The sequence below is a fragment of the Mesoplodon bidens genome (genome assembly GCF_964165515.1).
Source record: "Mesoplodon bidens genome assembly, chromosome: 19".
Classification (NCBI taxonomy): Eukaryota; Metazoa; Chordata; class Mammalia; order Artiodactyla; family Ziphiidae; genus Mesoplodon; species Mesoplodon bidens.
The window spans coordinates 55,714,469-55,738,484 of NC_138179.1; the positions used below are offsets into that span (position 1 = coordinate 55,714,469).

Here is a 24,016-nt window from a genome sequence, read left to right on the forward strand (position 1 = left end):
GACTACAGAGAAACATGGGAAATACTGAGAATGTGTAAAAACTATGAAATTTCATGTAAACAATGAGTGCATTTATACAAAAAAACGTGTACATGTAATAAAATGTACACATGTGGAGAAAAATTGGAAGGCAATATGCAAAAAATAAAAATAGCTCTCTGGCACCAGTGAGATTAAGGATGTCCTTTATTTTTTCAGACACTTATTTAGTGTTATTATACTGCATTAGTAACTTTTGAAAAGGTGGAGGGGGTTGGTGCCGGTGAACATCATACTCCCCCAGCCCCCTCCTATACACACTTGTCCTAAATCATCAGCTGGAGGAGGAAAAGACCATGTGTGTTTATTCACAGCATGCACTCAGCTCCTACCCAATGCCTAGCACTTATCAGATGCTCAATAAACATAAGTTGAATGAATAAATGAAAATGCCTGCAGTCTAAAAGTCTCAACCCATGATCACTGAGCACATTCCATCCTGGGGAATAAAGAATCTGGTTTTGCTAGAATTAAAAATAAAAAAAGAAGGCCCATCCATAACAGCAATTCCCTGGTTTTCTTTTTTCTTTTTTTTTTGCTGTACGCGGGCCTCTCACTGTTGTGGCCTCTCCCGTTGCGGAGCACAGGCTCTGGACATGCAGGCTCAGTGGCCATGGCTCACGGGCCCAGCCGCTCCGCGGCATGTGGGATCCTCCTAGACCGGGGCACGAACCCGTGTCCCCTACATCGGCAGGTGGACTCTCAACCACTGCGCCACCAGGGGAGCCCCCTCCCTGGTTTTCTTGATAAGTGAATTTGGGCATGGAGAACCTAGGGAGAGACAGTCTGTTAAAGCAAACCCAATTACCACCCAGGAACATATGTTGCCCTGAGGCCTCTGCTGCCATAACAACATTGCTTGCGTAACTATAACTACAGCCCTGGAGGCTTTGGCCCTGTCAAATAAGGAAAAGGATGTCTTCATTGTATGAGGGCTTTGTGCTCAGATGGGCTTCCCTAGGGAGCTTGGATGGGGAAAGGGAGGTAGATAAGTGGAAGAAAGGGGGAGATGAAGGGCAGGAGTGGGAGAAGAACTGCTACTGAATCAGGATCAGAGTGACTTTTTTTTTACTTTTAGCAATTTTCAAAATGCAGTTATTTGACTGTTTAGTTTTGGTCGTTATTTACAACCCCAGCTACAGAGGTGGGCAACAGTGCCTGAGCCTGCTGGGATCTGTCCAATACCTTCCCCCAGGGTGGGGCTGGGGTGGCTGGTGGATAAGGTGATCCAAGAACCAAATTAACAAGTGACCAAGAAGGTAAGAGAAGTTCCAGGCCATCTCCAGCAAGAGTAAGAAAGAGGGACCACTAATGACCTCACGGACTCTATTTTTTTTCAATTAAAAAAAAATTTACTTATTTGTTTGTTTGTTTATTTATTTCTGCTGACTATTTTTAAGGCAGCTGTGAGTGAAAAGATTTTAATATGAATTATGGTCACATCAGCAAATTCTGCGACGCTTGCAGAGGGACAGAGACTAGGCCAATACTTTTACTCAGAAGTTGCGAGATTGGCCTGGCTACACTAGCATTGTCTTTGAAAGGTCAAGGCACGCTTCCCCACCTTACAGGACAGTTATCTGCACACAGAGGAAACTGCTATCCCTAACCCCTCCTGGTCAAAAAGAGGCTTAGAGGTGAGAGGGTGGCTGGTTCTGTGCAAGTCTTTCCTAACTGAGCCAACACCTGGCAGTGGCCACCCCATTTACTGAGCCCTTTTAGATGCCAGCAAGGGAGAAGCTGGAGACGATGTGGCCAGCCAGGCAAGGCTCCCAACCTCCAGGAACTCCCAGGGCTTTGAAGCAAACAATGGACAACTACACTTTGTATTTGAAATATGGTACCCACCATTTACTGGCAAGGGGAGCATTTGAAAGGAAATTGAGGGATCTTTTAGGGAGCTTCAAATGTAACTGAGGAGACAAGATACAGTTATGAGAAAGAAACGTCACAAGAACATACACAAAAGATTACCCCTGCTACCACTGCCCTGTTTGGTTCCTCCTCAGCTCTGGGTAAGGGTATTATTATGGAAGCGTTCTGACTGGTCTCCCTGCCACTCTGATCAGTCCCCCTCACAGCTTTCAGAAAGAGATCTCTAAAGTTCAAGTCTAATCGTGGGACTCTTCTGATTAAAGTCCTTCAGAGATTCCCCCTCACCTCCAGCCCAGGCTCCTCAGCAGGGCGTTCAAGGCTCTGCATGAGCTGGTTCCCAAAACCATTCATGCCTCTTCTTACGTCAACCACTCCAAATCCAGTCATGCCCTTGGTCACCCACACATCGTACTGCTCCACACCTCTGTGCTTCTGCACATGCTGTTCCCTCTGCATAGAAAGCGCTTACTCTTCTTGTCCGCTGGCAAACTTATTCGTCCTATGAAGTTCTAGTCGTTTCACCTCCTCTATGCATCCTTTCCTAAACCCTCCTGATAAAACCATCCACTTCCTCCTCTGTAGCACTTCGGAACCTTGCTCATCTTTCTATTTTTCCATTAATACTCTTATAGTGTTTTGGAACAACAAGCTTACTGGCCTGGGGAAACACGATGTTTTATCCATCTTGCTTTGACTCAATGCCTGACATATAATGCCTGGGTAATTATCTTGCTCAAAAGACAAAAGCAAACAAACATCGAGACCATATAAAGCTATATTCACAAACATTAAGATGTTACTGCCATAACTAGGGTAACTGGAATAATAAATATCAGTAACAACAGCCATTTATTGCCAGAGTAAGAGCACTTACTCTGTCAGGAACTGTGCTAAGCTCTCTATAGCAATCATTTCCTTTAATCCTGATAACAACCCTGTGAAGTGGCTATTCGCATCTCCACTTCACAGATGAGAAAACTCAGGCACGGGTAAATTTTATAACTTGTCCAAGAGCAATGCAGACAGAAAGCGACAGAGCTAAAATTCAAATCCAGATCTGACATCAAACCCTGTACTGGACGCTAGAAGAGCTGATGAGTAAAACAAATAGGAGTTATGTTCCTCTTATTTTTTAGGGAAGGAGAGAGGGAAACAGAACATCTACCAAACTGTATAAGGAAAAGTACACATAAAGCAGTAAGTGCAAAATAACATAAATCACTATGCCCTAATACCTTAGGAAGAATAAATCAGGAAAGACCTTCTGAAGAAAGTAAATATTAAAGAAGGTTGCGAGATGCATCAAGGCAGGAAGAAAAGCCCGTGTGAAAGCATAAAAGCAGGAAGAGCAAGCAGTGGAGCTACCCATGTGAAGTCTGGCGTACGAGTATGGGCAGGGGGCAACTGGTAAAAGGCTTTGAAACGAACATCAGTTCCTGCTTTGAGCAATAACTGTATCATGACGAAAATAAAACTCAAAGTAAAGATTATGTTTGGTTCAAAAAAAGAAAGGAAGAGAGCAAAAAGCTTTCAGGATTTCCCCTTCCCCATTCTAAATATACCTAGCTAAAAAAAAAAAAGGGACTTCCCTGGTGGCGCAGTGGTTAAGAATCCGCCTGCCAATGCAGGGGACACAGGTTCGATCCCTGGTCCAGGAAGATCCCACATGCCAAGGAGCAACTGAGCCCATGCGCCACAACTACTGGACTACTGAGCCCACGTGCTGCAACTACTGAAGCCCATGCACCTAGAGGCTGTGCTCTGCAACAAGAGAAGCCACCACAATGAGAAGCCCACGCACGGCAACGAAGACCCAATGCAGCCAAAAAAAAAAAAAAAAAAATATATATATATATATATATATATATATACACCTAGCTGTTTGACTTTCACCTTTAGTACACACCTTTCTTACGATCACGTTTCTACCTTCTTGGTGTTAGTTTTTTCATCTTTCTGCCAGAGGGTACACCTTCCCAGGACAAGAACCATGTCTAAAGGAAACTGTAAACTCTTTTAATGCTACCTGCAGTGTTTGAAAACCTGGTGTAAGGGATTAACTAATGTTGAACACCTGTAATGCTGGTGTTTGTATTTTGAATGGCTAAGTCAGGATTTTACTCTAAAACACTAATTTCTAGGGAGGGATACTTCACCATCTTTGAGTGCTATACATTCAGAGACTGTGAAACAGTAAACATATTCTGATTGACTAGCAAGAATTTACTGTACGTAGAGCATGGTCTGGGTACTACTTATTTATTTATTATTTTTGGATGCGTTGGGTCTTCCTTGCTGCGTGCGGGCTTTTCTCTAGTTGCAGGAAGCCGCGGCTACTCTTCGCTGCGGTGCACAGGCTTCTCATTGCGGTGTCTTCCCTTGTTGTGGAGCACAGGCTCTAGGCACACGGGTTTCAGTAGTTATGGCGCGTGGGCTCAGTACTTGTGGCTTGCGGGCTCTAGAGCACAGGCTCAGTAGTTGTGGCGCACGGGCTTAGTTGCTCCGCGGCATGTGGGATCTTCCTGGAAGAGGGCTCGAACCTGTGTCCCCTGCATTGGCAGGTGGATTCTTAACCACTGTGCCACCAGGGAAGCCCAGCTCTGGGTAATATTAAGGATGGTATAAAAGAAATGATGTATGCTCTTAACATTAGAGTTCCTTACCAACAGTCGGGGAGCCACAACATCCAAGAGTAACCTCAGGAACACTCCAGTAAGTGCAAAATAACAGTAATAGTGTGAAATTAAATGCTTAAGTCCTGAGGGGGTACAAAAGAAGAAGAAACAGGAGTCCTTTCCAAATAAGCTCTTATGTGCAATTCAACCTAAGTAAATTATTCAGAGGTATTTATAGTAAACACTAAAAGCTAAACACTAAATACTAAAAGCTGCCTGTGTTAACACCAGCCCAGGATATCTCCAAGGAGAGTACTAACCAAGGGTCTGGAACTTCAATTCTTCAGAGTCCTCTGTTCAGCACATTAATCAGATGTTTACCTTCTGCTGCTTGTTCTTTAGCTCAGCTCCAGGGGGAAATCTCCATCTTAGCTAGCCTCAGGTGAAACTGGGGTCCAGGATCCTAACTAAATGACTGAGCTGGGCTGGATTCCACCCATGCGCTCTGGGCCAAGCCTTGGTCTTCTCAAGGCTTTTCCTCCAGCAAGGCTAAATCCTCAATGCCTGCTGTCCACTTCCCAGCCTTTTCTTATGACTCTCCCAGCCTTACATCTTCCACAACTTCTCCTTTCAAGGCGCTCTCACTATTATTTAAAAATCAACGCCTTTCTGAGCTCCAGCTTTACCAAAAATATTCCTTCCTCTTCCCCCAACTCCTGGCTCAAGCATCTGTATTTCGAGAGGTCACTTGGGCTAACGGGTTCAATGCTTCTCCGGCTCTGATACGGCGCGCGCGCGCGCACACACACACACACACACTCTCTCTCTCTCTCAATCTCTCTCTCTCTCACTCTCTCTCTCACCCTGCGGGCCACCCAAGGCTCTCAAACCCATACAGAATGTGCTCACCACAGAACTAAATTGGTAATTCTTTGGAGCTACAGCTTCTGGAGAATGGTTCTGTCTCCTTTCGCGAGTGAACGGATTAACTTACTTGCTGTTCGCTAAGGGCAAGGACAATGTCTCCTCTACCAGACAAGAAACTTCCCGATAATAGACGCTACCCTTTCGTTCCTTTCACAAGCCCCCATTCTCACCACTTTGACACACAGGATGGCTGTTAAAAAATAGTTTCTTCTGCAAAATATCCCTTCCCAACTTTGAGTTTATGTCATAAACGGAAACGTCCTTTAGCCAATTCGGCGACGAAGGGGTTAAACCTCAGCAACCTGATGGATTCTGGGGCTTTCCTTCCCCGACTTCGGAAATTAAAACGACCGGGAAGGGAAATGTTGCCCAAGGTAAAGATGAGAACCGTTAACTTCAACTGTCAGGCTTCTGCCCCAAACAGGAATGGCTACCCACGCCTACAAAGGGTGCCATTCCCCTAACTAAACACGGCTCACCCCGGTTTCCACCATCGGTGTCACTTCCTGACCAAGTCCAAAATGGCGCTCAGTAGCCTCAGCGGAGGAACGAACCTCCCAGCATCCTCTCTGACCCATAACGTCACGTGACGCGAACCCCAGCCGGAAGTAGAGGAAAAAGCGCCTCAGCCCGCGGCGCCTGCGCACAAAGCTGTAGACGCTGTGAAGCAGGAGGCACTTGGGATCGTACGCAGGATTGGGACTGCTACAGAGGCCGCCACGGAGCCCGCCGGAGCCACCGTTCCTACTGCTGCTGCCGCCGCTGCCCGAATCGGAACCGTCGGGCCGCAGCCGCCGGCAATGCCGCGAAGGAAGGTGAGAGGAACGGGACAGGAGGGATGGCGGGTTTCTAAGGACAGTCTTTTGAGCAACGTGACGCAGTTGGCCACGCCTCACAGTGGTTGGGTTCCAACTTCCCGCTCCCCCGAACCTAGCTCAGCAACCCTCTCCTCTGTCCATACCCAACAGAAAAATATCGGCCCGACCCTGGCCTCGGCCTATGCTTGCAACTATTCCCGCCCTCTGCTTGCCTGGCTCGGAGGCGTTCTTCTCGTTAATTGGTCGCTGAAACGTCTAGAAGCATATTGATTGGCTGGTGACACCGCCCATTTGGGCTCAACGGTCACCTCCCCGCGTGTGGGGGCGGTGTCTGGGCCCGGCCCCACCGCTCTCCGACTGGCGGTAGAGGACGATCCCTTTTCTCTTGATTGGCTGGGCTTGGCAATCTGTCCTATGGGGGCGCGGTTTAGCGGGGCCGCGATTGGGTGGCACGAATCCCCCTCCCTTCCGTCTGGAGATGCTCATAGGAGGAGAGGCGGGGTTTTGGAGCATCCTTCCTTTCCCCGCGGGGGACACAACAAAGCAGAGGACTGGGTGGTGGACAACCAGCGCCCACTCCCAAGGGATCTCACTCTGCCCTGTTGCTCCTAAGCTGTAATTATTACTGTTTCCTTAGTTGGACAGCGCCTAGAAAATGCAGTTCGTAAAATCAGAAACTTTGTAGAATTAGATGGGACTTATGAGATCACCTAAGGACACTCCCATCCCTTCTTTTCTCAGCTAAACAGAGGCTTATTGGAGTGCCCCAAGCTACTCAATTAGGCAATGGCAGAGCCAGGACTACAGAACAAATCCGATTCAGTTCAACAAATGTTTATTGACTACTTGCTACGTGCTGGTTGCTGGGGATTCAGAAATTAATTAGACGTGATCCCTGGCTTAAGGAAATCAGAGTCTGATGGGGAAAACAGACATATAAATAACTGTAGAAGGATCTAGTAAATTCTCTACTTGGCAGTAATATACAAAGCTTAATGTCAGGGAAGTGGGAGAGCAATTAAGTCTGTTCTGGAATAAGATGGGAAGTAGATTGGTGAAAGCCAGAGAGAAGAACTGAGTTCTACGGTCAAGCCAGGAAGGGATGGTCAGAGATGATCAGGGATACAAATATCTGGGTAATTGGACTAGATGACCTTTAAGATTCCCCTTTTATCCTATCAATTTTCTGTGACCCTCTCTGGGGACTATACTCATTATCTGGGCAGATTAGACTTGAAATATTTGGAAAGTTGGGTGGTATTGTTCACTTCTGCAGAAATGTTTCTCTTCACAGAGGCTTTCAAATATTTACACTTTTTAATGTCTCCTAAAATGACGTACATTGACTGATAGGTAGTATTTATGTTAAGGCTTACCAAATGCAGGAATAGTACTGGTGCCTTGGAATAGGCCCACAGTCCCCTTTCTTCAATTCCCATATACAAAGAGCTCTTGAAAATGTAAATTTTTTAGTAACTTATTTGGTGACAAAACCTGTCCTAAACTGTCCTGAGTTTTCGTGTGTCTCATTTAGTGTGATTGTTTACATATTTTGCTGCAGAAAGGGTGTTATTTGCAGCATATACGCAAATTATTCCCTTTCCAAAAATCTAAAAAGTTATGAATTCTAAACACAGCTGCTCCTAAGGGTTTTGTTTTGTTTTGTTTTGTTTTGTTTTGCTGTATGCGGGCCTCTCACTGTTGTGGCCTCTCCCGTTGCGGAGCACAGGCTCTGGATGCGCAGGCTCAGTCCATGGCTCACGGGCCCAGCCGCTCTGCGGCATGTGGGATCCTCCCGGACCGGGGCACGAACCTGCGTCCCCTGCATCGGCAGGCGGACTCTCAACCACTGCGCCACCAGGGAAGCCCCGCTCCTAAGGGTTTTGAATAAAGAATTGGGGACTTGTAATTTGAAACTTCGGTGTTTTTTTGTTTTTTATTTTTTTAGCAAATACATTTCTCTTTCTGGTTTAGTAAAAGGTCTAGTGTTAATGCTCAGTTGATAAAAGTTATCTTTATGGTTAATCATGCCTCAGGAGGCTAACAATTGACAAATAATTACTAATTTAAAAGATGATTTTTAAAAACCTTTTGCTTTTGCATACCTATGAGTCTTCATGTGCAAGCCGCTCCCTCCCCCCTTTCTTAACGTACTTTTGCCATTCATGTGGAGAAACTTCAGAAGTAGATAAGAAAGAAGAATGTTACTCTTTTTCTCCTTAAGTTCTTTTGGGATCAGAGTTGTGGACCATGACATTTTGAATTAGTGTGTAGTTTTTTTAAAATGTAATAGCTATTCATGGAGACTTTGTACAAAAGCTACTCTGAATTTCAATGGGGTCTAGTACTAACATTTTTCTCATTACCCTGGACTTTCTGTAAGTACATGGTTATGTCAACCAGGCTGTTTTGAGTAGAATACTTTCCAGTTTGTGGAACTGACCTCCAGATGGACTTGTTTCACAATTAACGACAATACAGTAAGAATTCTCTTTCTGTGTTTATTTAATAAGGGTGCATTATTTGTAGGTTGTTTCATTTAAATGCTCTAAATAAAGGAAAGTTGGCTGTGGAATCCTTTCTTAGGTTTGAACTTGGTGTTTTCAGTATCACAGTTCATTTTTTTTCCAGTGTTAAGTCAAACCCACAGAGTAAATGTTTCTGTGCTAATGTTTGGATCTGTGGTGTTACAGAGGAATGCAGGCAGTAGTTCAGATGGAACCGAAGATTCCGATTTTTCTACAGATCTCGAGCACACAGACAGTTCAGAGAGTGACGGCACGTCCCGGCCATCTGCCCGCGTCACCCGCTCCTCAGCCCGACTGAGCCAGAGTTCCCAAGGTAACGGGCGGCTTCCTTCTTCCTGACCACACCTCACAGCTGACGGGACATCACACTATGGTGCTAGTTACTGTGGAAACTGGTCCCATGTCTTGGTGTTGATGACAGAATCTGGTAAAATGCAGAGTAAATGAATGCAAAGTATCAGGTTTTTAAAAATGGTTCTGTTGGGGGTACTGTCCAATTTGTAGACCCAAAGGAACTATGTCTGCTTTAATAGGTGTGTGACACACGTATGTCCTGAGTCATTTAATTTTGTATACATTACAGTTTCCCTGTCAGTAAAATGAGAATGCTATCTTTTTACTTTCGTTAGAGTGGTTTAGGCCTAGGGGCTTAAAATAGTCTCTTGAACTTGTTATTATAGGAGGCCCAATACTTTTAAAACCACGTTTAGTTCTGTAATATAGTCAGGTACAGGTAATAAATATAAATAGTTGACCGAACTATCAATTGTAAATACCCAGAGTTTTGCTTTGGTAGTAAAGAACAGAGAATCTTGGTGTCGGAAGGTTCTCTAGTGCAGTTAGCTATCTGGGCTTAGATTTGGAGGGTACCCCTAAACCCTCCTGGCTCTGCTCTGGGATTCCCTGGGTAAGAAAGGAAGTTGTAATGAATACAGAAAGCTGATGATCAACAGGCGATAATAAATTAAGAGGGAAAATATAATATACTTAGAGTGCTTAAACAGTGTTGATTTGGTTAGTGCTTTGTATAAGCATGTTGCAAAATGAGAGAAAAACATCTCTTTTTTCAGGCAAGAAAGTGGGAACATTCTCAGCAACTGTTCCTTACTTTATTTTTGAATCTAATATTTGAGCTGAAGTGTAGATGTTGTCTCTTGATTTCTCAACTTTTAAGTTTTTATCTTTTGCCATAATGGGAATATTGATAAATGGCTACTATAATTCAGGTACTATGCTATGTACTGGAATACCGTGATAGAAAAATCATACTTCCTGCCCTCAAGGAGCTCACAGTTTAGTTCGGGATGTAAACTGGTATGGTAATGCATTGTGGAACGGGCTCTGAGAGAGGTTTGCATAGAGTACCGTGGAAGCCCAGATATGGAAATCTTACGGGATCTAGTAGGAATTTACAAGTTGAAAGATGGGAAAGTGTTATTATAGGCAGAGAGTACAGTATATGCAAAGGAATGGGCATAAGTCTTCTTAGAAAGTGTAATTGGTCATGCCCTGGACACCTGAAAGTTATAAATATGCAAAATAGCTAGGAATTACATGAGCTCTGGGTCTCTTTCTAGTTACACTTTATAACCACTGAGTCGCACAACTCCATGGGGCACCGTTCACAGTGTGGTCCATGTAAGATGACCCTCTCTAAAGCAAAATGTAGACTATCAATACATTGTGAATGGAGCCCCCTGGAGGTATGCAAACTGAAAACCTAGCTGGGTGCTAACTTTTACACAAGAGCTGGAGAATTTCAGTTTTCTTCTTTGAAGAATCTGTAAGATATACATGTTAGGATTTTTTGTTGATTAAAATATGCTTTAATTTTAGCTCTGAATTTCTTTTATTCCTTTTTTGAGTGTCATCAGAGCGGAGATGAGAAAAGGCTACTGGGTGCTTCAGAATAGATTCCTCTATCCAAAAGAATTTTAAAAGTTGTAGTCTTGCCTTGCCCTTTACGAATCTAATATTATTTTGCTTTAGGGTATCAGATAGGGTAATCAGGAAGACAAAAAAAGAGATCCTTAAGGAAAGGAGATATTCATATATTGATATACCTTTAGTAGTAGAACATCTGTTTTCTGGTGGGTTAGAGTAAGGGAAGAAAGAGAGGACGTAGCTAATATTTATAAAGCACTAGATTTAGCTACCTAGGGATCATGTTAGGTGCCTTACATGAATTATGCCACTTATTCTCACACAAAATGTATGAGGAATATGCTACTAGTTTTTCCCCATTTTTTATAGATCAGGCTTGGAGAGATTAACTTGCCCAAGATGCCACAGCTAGTTAGTATGATGAAGTGGAATTGAATCACGTTCAGTCTTGATTCCAGAACCTAAACTACTAATTCCTTGCTGTATTGCATCTCTATACCTGATCTATTTTGCTTATATTTAGTTTGATAAAATGGATATTTTGAGGATTTGTTGGAGTTTTTGAAATATGAAGAGGAGGGCCTACGTGCTAATAAGTCATACCGCTGGGAAATAAAACAGATTTCCTTCTTTTTTCTTTAATTGTTTTATTGTTTTTAAAAATCGGGATCAGATTCCAGTCCTGTTCGAAATTTGCAGTCTTTTGGCACTGAGGAGCCTGCTTATTCTACCAGGAGAGTGACCCGTAGTCAGCAGCAGCCTACCCCAGTGACTCCGAAAAAATACCCTCTTCGGCAGACTCGTTCATCTGGCTCAGAAACTGAGCAAGTGGTTGACTTTTCAGATAGAGGTGAGTGAGTATGGTATGATTTGGACCCATTACAGAGAGGTTCTAGTCAGTTTCCTCTTAAGGGAGGCTTGGAGCCACTGCAGATAGATAGATGCCCAATACAAAATTCAGCTAGGTGAATGCTGTGTGTCTGATTCCTTTTTTGTGTCTTGCTGAGGTCAAGTTTGGTACTCTAGTACTCTTGAGGTCCAGAGTAGCTGGAGTATATTTGATTGGACCTGCAGTAGGCAGAAGGGACTGGGTACCTCTTACCCACAGATGAAGAAGGCTTAAAGCACATTTTCTTACAGCCATGCTTGTCAGTCCATTTATCCCTGAATTTCTGAAGAGGAGTGACCCATCAGTAATGGGCAATGGTAAGGTATTGAGGTTGTGATTCAGCAGCCCAAATCAGAGGCCTTAGATGAAAGGCTTTAGGCTTTTAGCCTGCCAACACCCCACGGCATGTGTAACTTCCCCAACCAGGGATGGAACTGGCGGCCCCTGCAGTGGAAGCGCAGAGTCTTAACCACTAGACCACCAGGGAAGTCTGGTCAGCTGGTTTGATGGAACTGTATTTACTTTTCAAAAAAAGTTTTGTTGCCAGTATTTGAAAAAACAAAGATTTCATGTAAAAACCTGAGTTACTAGTTTCTTTAAAAAAATGGAAAGCTCTGGGAACATTAGGTGGCCATTCACCACAGTAATAATTGGCTGGAGCTGAGTAGAAGTTGTCCCTTGAGAGGGACCATCAGCTCTTGATTTGGCCTTGCTCAGCCTGGTAGGCATTTGGTTTGCAACCCCCGATTTAGAGTTAGTCAGGTCCATTCACAGTCTCACACCAAGTCTGTTCAGTGTCATCCAGAAAGAATCATTTTCATTTATCTTCCATCCTGTATATCTCCTGGAAGGAGAGTGGGGTGGTAATGTTTCTTAAAGATTTATTCCCATCCAGTTTTGATTACCCATGATTTGGGGCTTGGGAGAAACACAGATAAGTAAAATGCATTAGGTAAGCTCCAAATGGAATTTTAGTCAGGATTTAAAGTTGCAAAAGAGGAATGATGTTATTAGTTTCTCTTCATTTTCTATTTAGTTTTATGGCAGATAAGTGGCTAAAAGTTACTGGTTAAATCGTAGAAAGAGGGTCTGGGAAAGCCCATAAGCTCTTCTGAATATAATAGCCCTCTAAATAAAATAAACCCCATTCATGAGTTCTACCAATTGCTTTTACTTTAGAAACTAAAAATACAGCTGATCACGATGAGTCTCCACCTCGAACGCCAACTGGAAATGCCCCTTCTTCTGAGTCTGATATAGACATCTCCAGCCCCAACGTTTCTCACGATGAGAGCATTGCCAAGGACATGTCCTTGAAGGACTCAGGCAGTGATCTCTCTCATCGCCCCAAGCGCCGCCGCTTCCATGAAAGCTACAATTTCAATATGAAGTGTCCTACACCAGGCTGTAACTCCCTAGGTAAGTGTGCCCAAGCCTCATGACACCCTGTGATACGTGGTTCTCTCTCCCTCTGGAATTAGGATCACCCAGAAATGTTTAGTGTTCCATTGCGACTTAGCTTCTTAGGCTCTTCAGTGATCACTCCTCAGAATAACCCTGAATTGCCTGCTTGAATAAAAGTATCTCTGGGGGGCCTCCCTGGTGGCGCAGTGGTTGAGAGTCCGCCTGCCGATGCAGGGGATGCGGGTTCGTGCCCCGGTCTGGGAGGATCCCATGTGCCGCGGAGCGGCTGGGCCCGTGGGCCATGGCCGCTGGGCCTGTGCGTCCGGAGCCTGTGCTCCGTAGCGGGAGAGGCCGCAGCGGTGAGAGGCCCGCGTACCGCAAAAAAAAAAAAAAAAAAAAAAAAAAAAAAAAAAAAAAAAAGTATCTCTGGGACTCCCTAGTGGCGCAGTGGTTAAGAATCCGCCCGCCATTGCAGGGGACATGGGTTGCAGCCCTGGTCTGGGAAGATCCCACGTGCCGCGGAGCGGCTGGGCCCGTGAGCCATGGCCACTGAGCCTGCGCTCTAGAGCCCGCGAGCTGCAGCTGCCGAAGCCTGCATGCATAGAGCCCGTGCTCCGCAGCAAGAGAAGCCATCACAATGAGAAGCCCGCACACCACAAGGAAGAGTAGACCCCGCTCCCTGCATCTAGAGAAAGCCTGCGTGAAGCAATGAAGACCCATCGCAGCCAAAAATAAATAAATTAAAAAAAAAAAATTTAGCCTTTGAATGTGGCCACCAGGTTCAGAAAAAAAGTAGAACAGAGTAAGTTGCTGCTTGCCAGACCACCAGTACATTTTCCCTAGTATTTTATTTATTTGGATCCTTTCCTGGTCTTAGCAGCAGTTTCTTAGGTAATTTCAAGCCATCAAAGTGCATAAGTAAAGCAAAAGTTCCCCTGAGCACTATACCAGTTGTTACTCAAGGTAGTTGTTTCAGGCCTAAATCAATTTCCTTGAGATAAATAATGAAAAGCTAAGAATAGACAGTATATAAACACTAGTACAAGAGATAGCTAATGTGCTTTCAGACGGTAAGGGGATCTCGTTGCCACACAGCAGGAGAAGGAATTTTCCTCAGCTCTGCTCGCTGCTATCCATGCATCCTTAGATTGTTACTTTTATTTTATGTACTATGTGTAATCAGTCATTCAATACTTATTGACTGTTTTAAATTCTGGGGGTGGAGTTGTGAACATATCAAATTCCCTACCTTCATGTAGCTTATAGTCTAACTGGGGAAGGCAAAACAGATGTGTAATATACATCAACTGGAGATGTATGCTGTGAAGGGTAGGATACCGCACATACACACAAGCATGTGTGAGTTGGGAAAGCCACTCTGATACGCTGATATTTGAGCAGAAACCTGAGATAAGTGAGAGTGAACCATTTGAGTATCTGGGGGATAAGCATTATGGGTAGAGGGAACAGCAAGTGCACAGGGTCTGGGGCAGGAGAATGCTTAACCACTTTGAGGAGTATTTTTCTGGGAGGGTGGGGGGTGCTGCGCCATGCGGCATACAGGGTCTTAGTTCCCTGACCAGGGATCAACCCGTGCCCTCTGCACTGGGAGCACGGAGTCTTAACCACTGGACCTCCAAGGAAGTCCCTTTGAGGAATACTTTAGGGGCCAATATGCTTGGAGCAGATAGAACAGAATGGGGAGGAGGAGACGGTCTCCAGAATGAGGTTAGAGTGGGGGACTGATTCTGTGTTATTTATGTCCTGGACTCAGCACCCTTAATGTGGTAGACCAGAGGGTAAATACAAATCTGTTGCATCACAGGAAAGTTTACTTGACTTCTGGTTTTAATGTATTGGCGAAGTTTGAAAAGTATGAACCGGAGCTTCCAAAAGTATTCTGGATCCTGTTCCACTCTTCATCTTAGGCAAAACAATGTTGTTAATTTTTTTTTTTGTTGTTAATTTTAGTATGAAAGTAGGATGTGCTTTTGAAAAGTTAAAACCCTACAGGAGGTATTGAGTGCTAAGTAAAAGTTCTCCTTCCCTCATATCCCCAGAACCATGCCCTAGATATAAAACTACTATTGGTAGTTTTTTATGAATGCTGATAAGTTTCTGTACATATATAGCACACGTGTATATGTACATGTATTTCTTTTTTTGTTATTTAGAAAAAGGAAAATATACAATGGTTTGACATCTTAGATATTTACTGGCACTCAGAGGTCCATCTGTTTAAAGCATATAGAGAATTCCATTATATTGAAAGTTCAGAAATTATTTAAATTGCCCTGTATTGATTGACATTTATATTGTTTCTCATTTTTTAACTATTTTTTTCTTAAAGCTGTTTTGAACAGTACTGTAATTGATAGCCTCGTATGTATGTATTTTGGTGTCTTTCTAGAAAATCTGTTGGATAAATTCATAGCAGTGGAATTGCTAGGTCAATAGAACAGTTATCATTTTTAAACTTTTAATATAGACATACTGGTTGTAGTTAATATATTATAAAATAAAACAAACTTGAATAATTTATTCAGAAGTTACAGATGCATAGTATCTAAAAAGCTTGCTATAGCAGTGATACTTTACATTTTGTACATAGTGTTTGATCAGTGAGGGTAGTTTTTTGTGTCTAAGATAAATGTGTGGATCTCTAAGATTACGTTTTAAATAATATAGTCCTGGAGAAATGGCAGCCTGCATGTCATATATTAACTCCCCTCTCCCCCAGTACTTGGACTGTTTTTACCCTTTATTTATTTATTTTTGGCTGCGCTGCAAGGCTTGTGGGATCTTAGTTCCCCGACCAGGGATCAAACCCAGGCCCTTGGCAGTGAGAGCACGGAGCCCTGACCACTGGGCCACCCTTTAAAGCTTACTCTGTAAATCTTGTATAATTTTTAAGTCCCTTTTAAATGTCTCCTTTACCCCAAGAAAGATGAAGTTTTTTTTAGATTTACAATTTAGCTAATTCATCTTTTTACCTCATTAGCCTTGGCTCACCATCCCTCTCAATCCTAGGTGTTTGATAAACCTTTTGATTGAAGGGACATATGAAAATGAAATAATCAATTCTCTGTGTGTTTTCACAAACCACACGAGAAATAGAAAAATGAAGAGATAACCCTTTAGATAAAATGAGCTTTCTGTATTGTTTTTCCTGATATCTTCATCTTCCCTTCTTAAGAGGGCCTTGTGCAAACTGCCTGTTTAAACGTTTGATTATGTATTTTATAAATAAATGAATGAATGAATAATATAAAAGTTTGATTATAGAAGAAGGCTAAATCTTTAAACAAAACCAGCCACCCCTCCAAAAGAATGAATATATTTAATCTGGTCCAAAATTATCAAGGTATGTTTCCTTATATGATAGAAAAGGCCACTTCCTTCTCCATTTTTCATAAGTTTCTTTTGATTTTTGAAAGAAGTTCAGGGGCTTCCCTGGTGGCGCAGTGGTTAAGAATCCGCCTGCCAATGCAGGGGACACAGGTTCGAGCCCTGGTCCAGGAAGATCCCACATGCCGCGGAGCAACTAAGCCCGTGCGCCACATCTACTGAGCCTGTGCTCTAGAGCCCGCGAGTCACAACTACTGAGCCTGTGTGCCACAACTGTTGAAGCCTGCGCACCTAGAGCCTGTGCCCCGCAACAAGAGAAGCCACCCGCGATGAGAAGCCCATGCACCGCAACGTAGAGTAGCCCCCACTTGCCACAACTATAGAAAGCCCGTGCGCAGCAATGAAGACCCAACGCAGCCAAAAATAAATAAATAAATAAATTTATTTTTAAGAAAAGGACTTCCCTGATGGCACAGTGGTTAAGAATCCACCTGCCAATGCAGGGGACACAGGTTCGAGCCCTGGTCCAGGAGTATCCCACATGCCGCGGAGCATCTAAGCCTGTGTGCCACAACTACTGAGCCTGCGCTCTAGAGCCTGAGAGCCACAGCTACTGAGCCCACATGCCACAGCTACTGAAGCCTGCGTGCCTAGAGCCCATTTTCCACAGCAAGAGAAGCCACCGCAATGAGAAGCCCGTGCACCGCAATGAAGAGTAGCTCCTGCTCACCACAAGTAGAGAAAGCCCACGCACAGCAACGAAGACCCAACACAGCCAAAAAAAAAAAGTTCAGTTCAGATTGGATAACACTGCATAACAGAAAGGAAAGTACTATACATATGACTTGATCAATTTAGCATAGGAAAGTTAAATTCCACCAAAAGAAAATATTCTTGCTTGTAACTTTGTGCCTTTTATTTTTATTTATTTATTTAAATTTGATTATTTATTTATTTTTGGCTGCATTGGGTCTTCGTTGCTGTGCACGGGCTTTCTCTAGTTGCGGTGAGTGGGGGCTACTGTTCGTTGCGGTGTGTGGGCTTCTCATTGTTGTGGCTTCTCTTGTTGAGGAGCACAGGCTCTAGGCATGCAGGCTTCAGTAGTTGCGGCTCGCCGGCTCTAGAGCACACACTCAGTTGTGGCACACTGGCTCAGTTGCTCTGCGGCATGTGGGATCTTCCCGGACCAGGGCTCGAACCCACGTCCTCTGCATTGGCAGGCAGATTCTTAACCACTGCGCCACCAGGGAAGCCCAACTTTGTACCTTTTAAATAAGTTTATGGGCTTAGTGACATTTTGGAATTTGAGAAATAATTATCAGAAAAGAAGGAACTATAATTTATACTGAATATATGAAAGTGTGTTCAAAGATTGCTAGATCCAACCTGTGGAAGAAAAGAATTTATTGTGGGTGCAAGTTATGACCCTGACAGCACTTACCTTTGATGGATTTAATCCGTAATCAGACACGTACGTGATAAAGTGATACTGTAAAAAAAGGTAGAGGAGGGTAGAGAAAAATACGACTTTACAAGCTTAAATCTTTCATCTTGAGATTAAGTTTTTTCCTCCTTTAACAGGACACCTTACAGGAAAACACGAGAGACATTTCTCTATATCAGGATGCCCTCTCTATCATAACCTCTCAGCTGATGAATGCAAGGTAACTATATTGTCATTTATTCAACATATACTTATTGAGTGCTTACCATTTGCCAGGCACTTTGCTAAACAATGGGGATACAGTGTGAACAAAATGGGCAAGGTCCATGTTCTTACATTCTAGTGGAGGAAACATTATAAAAAACAACTGTGTTTTTTAAAAAAAACAGACATGAATTATTCTACATAATGAGTGTTTTGAGAGAAATTAACAATGAGATTATCTATGGAATATTTGGAACATCATCCTCTAAGTGCTTTGATATTTTCTGTTGAAAATTATCTTCAAAGATTGCTAGAGACCTTTTCCACTAAGGAATAATTTGCATAAATATGTGATCTCAATGTTTATGCATTAGTTTCTCTTCTTATAAATCTATGAGGACATTCTGCTTTTTAAAAGTTTTTCAAAATTCTTTTCCTCTTTCTTTGTCTGTTTCTGTGAAATACTTTTCTTTTTGTTACTCCCAATCACACATACTCTTGGCTAATTCTTGTCTTACATTCTTGAAAAATATAGTTCTAAATAACCTTTGGGATTTGGAATAATGGATTTAGGAGTAAAGCCTCAGATCCTATTTTGTATGTTTCTGTATGGGTTGTTGCTACCAAGGAGGAACCAAGAAACTAATTATGGGCAAGCAGGAGTTGAAAATGTTACTCATTAAATGCATTGCTCAGGTAGTATTTGGACAGGTTACCCAATTTGGTTAGACCAAAGTATTAATTGTCGTTTTTGTGGTTGTTATTTTGCTATGAAGGCCAGGATAACAGGTTTATTCCTGTTTGGGCCAGTTTCCTCCTGAGATTCCCCAGCTAACATTAATTCTCCCTGCTTCAGGAATGTGTTCTCTTATTTACAAGTAGACCACAGGAGGGAAAGTTTCATTCTGTGTGGTGTTTAGTCTTTCAGCAAAGTAGTATACTTTCAATGCTTACATAGATTTTGAGGCTGTGGATACTTACTCTTATCTTCCTTCATCCCAGATCTCTAATATAAGCAAGGCAGTTTCTTCTGCTCTCTGTAGAAGTGGTAGGTCTTCCCATTATCTTCCCATTAGTGTGAGACCAGATCAAAACAGGAACAGCTCTTCCAACATCTGCATCAGAAGCTGACAAGGCATTAGGTGCTTCTTTCTCTGAAAATAACTGTGATCTCTGGTTTTTGAGAGTTGTCCGTTACCACTTGTCTTTAAATATAACGATCTGATAACTATGGATGGTTTTACATAAAAGTCTTCTTAAGGTATAACTTTTTAAATTGTTGGCTAATAGCAGTATGAACATGTTGCCTTAAGCAATTTATTTTTTAAAAAAGAAAAAGAAAATTTTCAGTGTGGGGAAGAAAATTCTGAAAAAAGGAACGCATTTCCTGAACTTTCCTCTTCTGTGCTCTTTTTCACAAGGGGAATCAGGCTCAGCATAATCCATCTTTACTACTGGACCATGTGCTTGTGAGGATCAGGAGAATTTCTGAAAGATACATATTTTTATTACATTTAGAATCCCAAATGGAAAGATTGGGCTAATTCCTCACATTTACTAAAAACCCCCGAGTTTTTAAAGTACTTGCATGTACAGAATTACTCTGAGTTTTCCAGTAAATGATTGCAATCAGTGATACTACCATTTTTAATCAGTCAAAAGACTGAATTCAGTGAGTTTACATTTTCACGGGGGAAGGCAAAATCAACATATAAAATTAGTAAGCAATTAAGAATTTTGTGTAGTGGTAATGTGAGAAATGAAAAGGTTAAACAGAGAGTGACTGTTCTGGGGGTGGCAGGGTATGGCACTGCTTTTGCTTGGGCTGTGGAGAAAGACATTTTATCTGAGTCATGGGTGACGGCAAAGAGGCAGTTAGTTGTGTCTAGGTCCTGAGTAGAAGGATGGGCAAACACAAAGGCCATGAGACAGGGATAAACGGTTGCATTTGAAGGGTGGAAAGTTGGCCAGTGTGGCTGGAACGTGATGGGAAGTGAAGAAGCAGGATCCATATCATGAAGGACCTGTAGGCCTTGGCAAAAGGAGTATGCTTTTGTTCTGACGGCCGTGGGAGGCGTTCGGGGGGCTTTAACAGAGGCGTGGTGTAATACCATAAACACTGTTTAAAAATCACAGCTTGCTGGTATGTGGAGAGTGGACTGGAGGGGGCAGGAGTTGACACAGGGTAGATAGGCTGTGTCTGCGGCTTAGGCAGTAGATGGTGGCCTGGTCTAGTGTCATTGTCAGTGGAGATGGTCAGAATTGGTTGGACTCAGGATATGTTCTGGGGGGGGGGGCAGCCTGATAGAGTTGCTGATGAATTCATTGTGAGGTGGGAGAGACAGAGAACAATCAAGCATGACGTTCAAGTTTTTGACCTGATCGATTCTTTAGAAAGTGTTGCTATTTATTGCTACAGGGAAGATTTGGGGTGGAGCAGATCTGTGGGAGAGTGTCAGTCCCTCTGTTTTGACCATGCTGAGTTTTAGTGTTGATGCAGAATAGGGAGTTGGATATGAGTCCTCACTGCCCAGAAGATGAATTTGAGACTTGGGGAGCTAATGTGATTTGTCTAAGGTCATAACTACAGAGTTAAGTTTCTCTATAGACTTGATCCCAAGTGTCTAACCTTTTCTTTGTACTTCTTTACTCTGTTCTTGCACTTCCTCACACATACTGTTGCACAATGGAGAGAGTACAGAGGCTCAGAGTCATCAGACTTACTTAAAATCTTAGCTTTACCACCACCTAGCTCTAATTATTTCACTTCTCTGATTCTCGGATAATGGCTGAGAAAACAGAATGTGAAGCTTGCCTTATCTGTTTCTTATAGAGATTGTGATACTAAATGTGAAGACCCTTTGAAAGTAAAAGTACAGTGTAAATTCAAGGGATTACTATTGTATTCTTGCACTTTAAGTAAACATAGTCTTAGAGGCAGGTGGATTGATTGACGTTGTTGATGGTTGCAGGTGAGAGCACAGAGCCGGGATAAGCAGATAGAAGAAAGGATGCTGTCCCACAGGCAAGATGACAACAACAGGCATGCAACCAGGCACCAGGTACGGGCCTTGTTAAAGCTCTGGCCATTTACAGTTTGAGAGCCAAGTCTTGGATCTCCTCTGCCCTGTAATGGTCTTTAGGTATATCCATGCCTCGTTTTCTATGCTGTGTCTGGATAACTGGTCTTCGGTCATAAATTTAGAATCGTACTTTTTCCAAATAGTGAATTCTCAAGAAAAAAAACTTCTACCTCATAAAAGAAGGAATCGTGCTACCTAGAATAATAATAATAATGGTAATAATAATATTAGTATTAATAGGTAATCTTGATTATTTGAAAGATTATACTTGCTGCTCTATTTCCTTATTTGCATCCACTTTCTAACCCATTATAATTTACTTTCAGGCCCCTCTGCTCTGGTGGTATGTTTCCAATGTCACCAGTAACTTCCTTAGCATTTGACACTTGTTGTTTATGTCACTTTTCTTCTACTTCTCTTTTCTGTTGGATTCCAAGATGGTGCTTCGCTCTAATCTTTCTGCCTCTCTGAACATTCATGCCCATTGATTACATTTAATTCCTTGTTCCCCCATGAATGCCTTTGGTCTTTCTCTTGCTATTTTTCTCTCTAGAACTCTATACTTATACCAAGAAGAGATTGTGTTTCTCCTTCAAGGCCTTGTGCAGCTCTTAGCTGTTGTAGGAATTCTTCCCAAATCTTCTACCATTAATGAATTTCTTCCTCATGTATTCCTATTTGCAGTGTTCTCAGATTGTTAGTTTAGCCTTTGGCACATATTATATACACATAGCTCATCATATGGATGTCTGTTTCTGTGGTTAGATTATAAGTGGATAACAGAGGAGGCACGGTGATGAGGGAGAAGTTTGACTTTGGAGACAAACAGATCTGGATTTGAATACGGCGATTCTGTTACTTTAGCTGTGTGGTCTTGGGCAGGTCAGCTAACCTCCCTAAACTTTATTTCCTTGAATAATACCTACCTGGCAGTGTAGTCAGCTAAATTATGCATGTAAAGTACCTGTTCCCAGTGCTTGGCAGGTAAAAGCACTCTACACTTGTCTTCATTGTCTATCTTGGGTTCTAAATCAGTTTTTAAACTTTTATTCATTTTCGTATCAGTACTTGGAAAACTGTAAGCATTCAGTAAATGCCTATTGAATTGAAATAATCTTTTATTCCCGTTGCTTCCATCCTTAGTTGATATTCTGTTTGGATTAATTTTAAAGTATTATACATTTCCTGAGCTCGTATTAACTGACAGGGTAGTGTTCTAGGTGATGAGGGAACCCCGTTTGGAGTTTTAAAATTACCGCAGTATCCACAGGGTGCCCGTAATGCATCTGGTGTCCCACCCCCGCCCCCGCCCCCTTCTTTGGTGTATGTTACTTTCATTTAGAAACTTAATTACATAATGAGTTTTCTAGCTAACTTCTCAACTTTCTCCTTTTTTTTAGGCACCAACAGAGAGGCAGTTGCGATATAAGGAAAAGGTTGCTGAACTCAGGAAGAAAAGAAATTCTGGGCTGAGCAAAGAACAGAAAGAGAAATATATGGTGAGAAAAAGTTAAATATTTAATTACCATGAACTCTTGCTATAACATTTGATTCCTTTTGGTTACTAAGATTCTGCTTTTCACATTTGCCATTTGGTATGCTCTGTAAGTAACAGGACTCTTCTCTGGCAGTTAGAGTTCACCATATATAATTCCCCAATAAGAGTGGAACTGGGAGTCCTCGAAAAACAAAATACTGTTAGAATTTAGATGAAAAAAAATTGAATCCTTTAGTTTGTAAACCTCACTTTAGGTTTAAAGGGTTAAATTTACCCGCTCGAACAAATATCATGATGTTGGAGATGTCTGTGTAAGGAAGAGTATTCAAGCTAAGCAGTAGTGCATTTCCTTTAATGGAAGAATAAAATACCTACGTGATAAAAGGTATTAATTGGGTGATACATTGTATAATAGGTCTTTTTGTAGTATTTTAATTTATTTTTCTAGTTTTAAAAGGAGTGCACGTTTGTAATAAAACATATAGAACAATTAAGGCAAGTATTCCGAAATAAACACTAATCCTACTACCTAAAAATAACCACAGCTAGCATTTTGGGATAAAACTTTCTAGCTTTTTACAATGTCTTATTTACATAGTTTGGATATTACTATAAGTACAGCTTTTAATTCTGTGTTTTCATTTACCTATCTTAAGCTGATTTCCCCGTTTTATTAAAAATTCTTCCAAAAATTTTTTGCACAAAATATTAATTTTTAAGTAAAGATTTATTATAAATCTCTTCATAGCGTTTACTTTGAAAATACCAACTATAGAAAAGAAAAATTAAAAAAAAAATCACCCTCCCAGCTATAAACCACTGTTAACGTTTTGGCATCTTCTTCTGATGTGTATTTTTATTTTTTCATGGAGTTGGACTCTTTGTTTATTTAGTCATTAGAATAGATTATTAAAAGTATGGTTTGTGAATACTTAGCATGGCTTCATTAAGACGGAAATATGCCCAACTATGTATTTGCTTTTGTGGTAGCAAATTTACTACCATTTCCTACCATCTCCATTTACTCGTAAGGGTATCATTTTTAAGACAGTGTGGTAGTCATCACTGTCTTAAAAATGATACCCTTACGAGTAAATGGAGATGGTCCAGTTTGAGATGTGTGGAGGCTGTGGGGTGAGTTTGTAGCTAAACACCTGCTCCAGACTGTGCTGGGTTTGTAGAGAGGGAAGGCTCTAGAAATGGGCTGTGGGGGGGAAGTTGTATGCTTCCCCTCTGTCTTGTTCAGTGTTTTTATCTACAAGTTGGGTAGAGGTGTAATAATACGATAATACCATTTATTGAGTGCTTGTGTGCTAGGTAGGCACTGTGGTTATGTTGCTCCCATAATCTTTGTTACAAAGATGGATGGTATTTCACCTGTTTTATAGATGGGAAACTGAGATTTAGAGAGGTAATTTTCCCAGAATCATACAGGTAGAGAGAGTGTCTGAAGTAAAAGC

At 42.1% G+C, this 24,016-nt stretch overlaps 1 protein-coding gene across 2 annotated transcripts in view; it reads left to right on the forward strand.

Annotated features, from left to right (window-relative positions):
• Positions 1 to 6,109: 6,109 nt before the first annotated feature.
• The window catches only part of KAT7 (lysine acetyltransferase 7), a 31,243-nt gene continuing 13,336 nt past the window's right edge, over positions 6,110 to 24,016 (forward strand). Inside the window, exons 1-7 of one of the 2 annotated variants that reach the window (XM_081218163.1) lie at positions 6,110 to 6,271; positions 8,968 to 9,115; positions 11,360 to 11,536; positions 12,755 to 12,994; positions 17,909 to 17,991; positions 20,948 to 21,037; positions 22,459 to 22,557. In XM_081218163.1, coding sequence (XP_081074289.1) covers positions 6,257 to 6,271; positions 8,968 to 9,115; positions 11,360 to 11,536; positions 12,755 to 12,994; positions 17,909 to 17,991; positions 20,948 to 21,037; positions 22,459 to 22,557 — 852 coding nt within the window. In that variant the 5' untranslated portion in view covers positions 6,110 to 6,256. The remainder of the gene's footprint in view (positions 6,272 to 8,967; positions 9,116 to 11,359; positions 11,537 to 12,754; positions 12,995 to 17,908; positions 17,992 to 20,947; positions 21,038 to 22,458; positions 22,558 to 24,016) is intronic. The other variant, XM_081218164.1, reaches the window with a different exon arrangement.